The 6,000-nt window shown below is 45.5% G+C and overlaps 1 protein-coding gene across 1 annotated transcript in view; it reads left to right on the forward strand.

The window, feature by feature from the left end:
- Window positions 1–6,000, forward strand: part of LOC145342084 (septin-7-like) — a 164,917-nt gene that overhangs the window by 40,606 nt on the left and 118,311 nt on the right. Inside the window, exon 3 of the mRNA XM_080187292.1 lies at window positions 5,807–5,913. Within this exon, the coding sequence (XP_080043418.1) occupies window positions 5,807–5,913 (107 nt within the window). The remainder of the gene's footprint in view (window positions 1–5,806; window positions 5,914–6,000) is intronic.

A 6,000-nucleotide genomic window follows, 5' to 3' on the forward strand; every position in this document is an offset into this window, starting at 1 on the left:
TATATTTGTAAAAACTTTCACTATCATTTTTTATATTTAGAGCTAGTTTAGCTTCATACTCTATCTTTCCTTTCTTTATTGCATTTTTAGTCATTCTTTGTTGTTTTTTAAATCTTTCCCAATCTTCTAATCCCCCACTATTTTTAGCTGCTCCGAACACATCAGCTTTCAATTTAATACTTTCCTTTATTTCCTTTGATAACCACGGCTGGTTATCTCTTCTCCTACAGTCCTTCTTTACTATCGGAATATATTTCTGCTGAGTACTGAAAAATATCTCCTTAAAAATCCTCCACTGTTCCTCAGCCGTCCTACCAGCCAATCTGCACCCCCGATCTACATTTGCCAATTCAGCCCTCATCTTATCATACTCCCCTCTGTTCAAACAGAGGACACAGGTTTGGGACCCTACTTTCTCATCCTCCATCTGCATCAGAAATTCAACCATACTATGATCACTCGTCCCAAGAGGATTCCTCACAAGAAGATCCCTAATTCTACCTGCCTCGTTACACAGTACCAGGTCTAAGATTGCTCGCTCCCTCGTAGGTTCCATTACATACTGTTCAAGGAAACTATCCTGACAGCATTCCAAGAACTCTTCCTCAAGCCCACTGCATCCAACTTGGGTCATCTAATCAATATGCAGATTAAAATCCCCATAATTATCGCCTTTCCATTTCTGCACGCATCAATTATTTGTTTGTTTATAGCCCGCCCCACCTCAAAGTTATTATTTGGGGGCCTATAGACCACACCCACCAGTGACTTTCTCCCCTTACTATTCCTTATCTCCACCCACAACAATTCCACGTTTTGCTCCTTGGAGCCTATATTTTCTCTTATTATCACCCTGATATTATCCTTTATTAACAGAGCTGCCCCACCTCCTTTTTCCTCCTGTCTATCCTTCCTAAATGCCTGATACCCCTGGATATTCAGTTCCCAGTCCCGGTCACCCTGCAACCATGTTTCCGTAATGGCCACTAGATCATACCCATTTGTGCTGATTTGTGCCATGAGCTCATTCACTTTGTTCCGATTGCTTCGTGCATTCAGGTAAAGTGTCTTTATACCAGCTCTTATCTGGACCTTATTTGTGGAAACGCTGCTAACCTCTCTCATGCCCCCTACTCCTTTAATTAGTGGAATGTCCTCAACATTTACCTGCACTCGTACCTTCTCCTTCACTTTAGATTTTGTAACTTCCCTCACCGCTGCACCCTCCCCGCCCCCACCACTAATTAGTTTAAAGCCCTATCTACAGTCTTAGTTATACGATTCGCCAGGACTCTGGTCCCAGCATGATTCAGACGAAGACCATCCCATCTGAACAGCTCCCATCTGCCCCAATACTGGTGCCAATGCCCCATAAATTCGAACCCATTCCTCCCACACCAATCCTTGAGCGACGCGTTCATCTCCTTAATCCTATTTACCCTGCACCAATTTGCACATGGTCCGGGTGGTAATCCAGAGATAACCACCTTGTTGGTTCTGTTTTTTAATTTGGTTCCCAGATTATCATACTCCCTCTGCAGATCCTTGGTTCCTATTTTGCCTATGTCATTGGCACCTACATGAACGACAACGACCGGATTCTCACCCTCCCACTCCAGGTTCCTCTGCAGCCCAGATGAGACACCCTGGACCCGAGCACCAGGCAGGCAACAAACCCTTCTGTATTCTTTATCCTTGTCACACAAGACAGTGTCTATGCCCCTAACTACACTATCCCCAATTACCACTACGTTTCTCTTTGCTTCTCTTCTCTTTGCTTCTCTTCTCTTTGCTTCTCTTCTCTTTCCTCCCTCCCTCCTCTCCTCTCCTCTCCTCAGAGTTTGTCAGTTTAGGGGGGTTGACTTTCTCTTGAAACACATTACCCAGGTAACACTCCCCCTCCCTGATTTGTCTCAGTGTCTGAAGCTCAGAGTTCAGCTTGTCTGCTTTGAGCTGGAGCTCTTCAAGCAACCAGCACTTACTGCAGACACGCTCACTGGGAATGACCTTGTGGTCCACCAGCTCCCACATCATGCAGAAACAGTACATCACATGTCCCTCCATCTCAGTCACCTAGTGTATTCTAGACCCAGTGAAGAATTTAAACTTAGCTCGCCCTTTCCGTCCAAGCCCTGTGAGCCAAAGCCCTTACAGCTCACTCTGCTCTCTTCGCACTCCGCTGCCCGCTGTCTACTGCAACCCTCCTTTTATACTTTGCACGGTAAAAATCCCTTCCCAGAAGACCATGCAGCCCACTTCCTGTTTAACTTTTAAAGCTGGATTTAAGAACATAAGAAATAGGAGCAGGAGTAGGCCATCTAGCCCTTCGAGCCTGCCCCGCCATTCAATAAGATCATGGCTGATCTGTCGTGGCTCAGTTCCACATTCCCGCCCTCTCCCCATAACCCTTAATCGCCTCGTTTATCAAAAACCCATCAACCCGCGTCTTAAAAATATTTAGCGAGGCAGCCTCCACCACCTCAACGGGCAGAGAATTCCAGAGATTCACCACCCTTTGAGTGAAGAAGTTCCTCCTCAACTCTGTTCTAAACCGCCCCCCCTTTATCTTGAGGCTGTGCCCCCTAGTCCTACTGTCCTTTCTGAGCGGGAAGAGTCTCTCCACCTCTATCCTATCCATCCCATTCATCATCTTATACGTCTCAATGAGATCTCCCCTCATTCTTCTAACGACTACAAGCCTAGTTTATTCAGCCTCTCCTCATAGCTCAACCCCCTCAACTCCGGTATCAGCCTAGTAAACCTCCTCTGCACTCCCTCCAAGGCCAAAATATCCTTGCGTAAGTGCGGCGACCAAAACTGCACACATTACTCCCCGTTAAAAAGCCCGCGAAAAGTCAATCGCTTACCTTTACTGTCTTTAACCTTGTCTCTGCTCACTCCAACGAACAATACGCTCGCTCCAACGAACAAAGGGTTTACCAGGATGTTGTCTGGTATGGAGGGCATTAGCTATGAGGAGAGGTTGGAGAAACTTGGTTTGTTCTCACTGGAGCGACGGAGGTTGAGGGAAGACCTGATAAAAGTCTACAAGATTATGAGAGGCATGGACAGAGTGGAAAGTCAGAAGCTTTTTCCCAGGGTGGAAGAGTCAGTTACTAGGGGGCATAAGTTTAAAGCGCAAGGGGCAAGTTTTTGACAAGATGTCTGAGACAGATTTTTTACACAGAGAATAGTGGGTGACTGGAACTCGTTGCCGGGGGAGGTAATGGAAGCAGATATGGTAGTGAGTTTTAAGGGGCATCTTGACAAGTACATGAATAGGATGGGAATAGAGGGATATAGTCCCAGGAAGGGTAGGGGGTTTTAGTTAAGTCAGGCAGGATGATCGGTGCCGGCTTAGAGGGCCAAAGGGCATGTTCTTGTGCTGTAATTTTCTTTGTTCTTCTTTGTTCTCTACTCGAAGGAAAACAACTCCAGCCTATCCAGCCTCTTTTCATAGTTGAAACACTCCAGCTCAGACAAAATCCTGATGACTCTCCTCTATACTCTCTCTCATGCAATCGCATCCTCCTATAGTGTGGCGACCAGAATTGCACACGGCTGTAGCCTAACCCAGTGTTTTGCATAGCTCTGATGTAACCACCCTGTTCTTATTAGCTGACATACTTGAATATAAAGGCAAGTATCCCATTTGCATTCTTAACCACCTTATCTACCTTTCTGCTGCCTTCAGGGATCCTTGCACATACATAAGAACATAAGAACATAAGAAATAGGAGCAGGAGTAGGCCATCTGGCCCTTCGAGCCTGCCCCGCCATTCAGTAAGATCTGGTCCTCTACTTCCTAGCATCCTGCTGCTTAGTATGTAGCCCCTTGCCTTGTTACTCCTCCTAGAATGCACCACCCCAAAATTTTCAAGGTTAAATTCCATTTGCCACTGTTCTGCTCTTTTAACCGTCTATATTGTCCTGTTGTCTATTGCTTTTCTCCTCACTATTTTACAACACCACCAGTCTTCGTGTATTCTGCAAACTTGTTGATCATACCTCCCACGTTCATGTCTAAATCATTAATGTATATCACAAACAGCAAGGGACCCAGCATTATCCCTGTGGTACAGGCTTACAGTTACAAGAACAACCTTATACCAACACACTCTATTGCCTGACAGTAAGCCAATTTTGGAATCAATTTTCAAATTGCCCTGGATTCCATAGGCTTTTATCTTCTTGATCAGTCTGCCATACAGGACCTTGTCAAAAGCCTTACTGAAGTCCACGAAGACTACAATTGTACTGCCCTATCTACACACCTAGAAAGCTCCTGGAAAAATTCAATCAGATTTGTGAGATATGATCTCCCCTCACAATGCTAATTTTTGATTAAGCCCTGCCTCTCCAAGTGACGATTAATTCTGTTCCTCAGAATTTTTTCCGATAATTTCCCTACCACTGATGTTAGAACCAGTTTTTCCCGACATTCCTTCTTGAATGATGGTAGCGCATGAGGTTCCTTCCAGTTCTCTGGTGGCGAGAGAGGATTTGAAAATTAGCATTAGACTCCATACAAGTTCATCTTTTGCCTGACGCATCAGCCTAGGATACATCTCGTTTTGGCCTGGGGATTTATCCTTCCTTATTTGAAAGAATTACAAATGGTCACATTCTACAGCTCATGTCCAAACCAGAGTTTTATAAAGCTCTTCCATAAGAACAGGTGCCATGGGAAGAGGGAAACCAGAAGAAAATAATGAATTGAGATTTTGACCAACATTGTCCTCTTGATGACTGAATGATGTAGAAAAGGTCTGAAATTTACAGCTTGCTGTTAAACTGTCACTGTGTCTTTAGGTTAACTTCTCTCTGACAGGGCAACCATGCTCTAATAAATGGTTGACGGGCTTGAGGCCAAATGGTCCTTTCCCGCTCTTAGGACGTCCACTCCCTTGCCTGCCTAGTTCACAAGACCTCTGTATCCTCAGATCATTATTTTCAAGTTCAGGACACATGATATTTATACAAAAGTGTTAACTGACAGTAAAATGGGGCAGCACGGTAGCACAGTGGTTAGCACTGCTGTTTCACAGCTCCAGGGACCTAGGTTTGATTCCCGGCTCGGGTCACTGTCTGTGTGGAGTTTGTACATTCTCCTCGTGTCTGCGTGGGTTTCCTCCGGGTACTCCGATTTCCTCCCACAGTCCAAAGATGTGTGGGTTAGGTAGATTAGCCATGCTAAGAAATTGCCCCTTAGTGTCCCGAGGTGCATATGTTAGAGGGATTAGTGGGTATAATATGTAGGGATATGGGGTTAGGGTCTGGGTGGGATTGTGTTCGGTGCAGACTTGATGGGCTGAAGGGCCTCTTTCTGCACTGTAGGGTTCTATGATCTATAAAGTACTTCCGTGCAATTATTATGGTTTTGCATGATAGTAAACTGAACGTTCCAGGAGCTCCTTTGCAAGATCCAGATTTCCAAAGAGATTCCTGAACAGTAAGTGGACACATGAGCAGTAAGAGAGACATCACCTGAATGAGACACAATCTGATTAAGTAGCCTAGTTAAACTCGGGAGCTGACCTTTGAGATGCAGCAGGACAGAGGATACCAGACTCTCAAGCTGACTTGTGAGGCAGCAGCGAGCGGGCTGAGCAGTGTACTCCCGACCCCATACTTTCAGGAGCTGACCTGTGAGGGAGCAGAATGATCCAGCACCCTGTCAACTGGGATCATTAATGAAATGTGGCTACATTTTCTAGCATTCTGGGTGTTTGGTGTCATATGGCATTAATTAGCTCACCATCGCTGTGTGTTTCTAACTGATCCCCATGTTTTCCTTCCCCAATAGGAGAGTCAGGACTCGGGAAATCGACATTGATCAATTCGCTCTTTCTATCAGACCTGTACTCCAAGGAATACCCTGGGCCCTCACACAGGATCAAGAAAACCGTACAGGTGACTTGGAGCCAGAGAGAAAGAGTGTGTGTGTATGTGCCATCTGTGTACACAGTGTGTTGTGCGTCTCTATGCAGCATGTGCGCG

The sequence above is a fragment of the Carcharhinus amblyrhynchos genome, chromosome 4 (assembly GCF_965287045.1).
Source record: "Carcharhinus amblyrhynchos chromosome 4, sCarAmb.v2.hapA, whole genome shotgun sequence".
Lineage (NCBI taxonomy): Eukaryota > Metazoa > Chordata > Chondrichthyes > Carcharhiniformes > Carcharhinidae > Carcharhinus > Carcharhinus amblyrhynchos.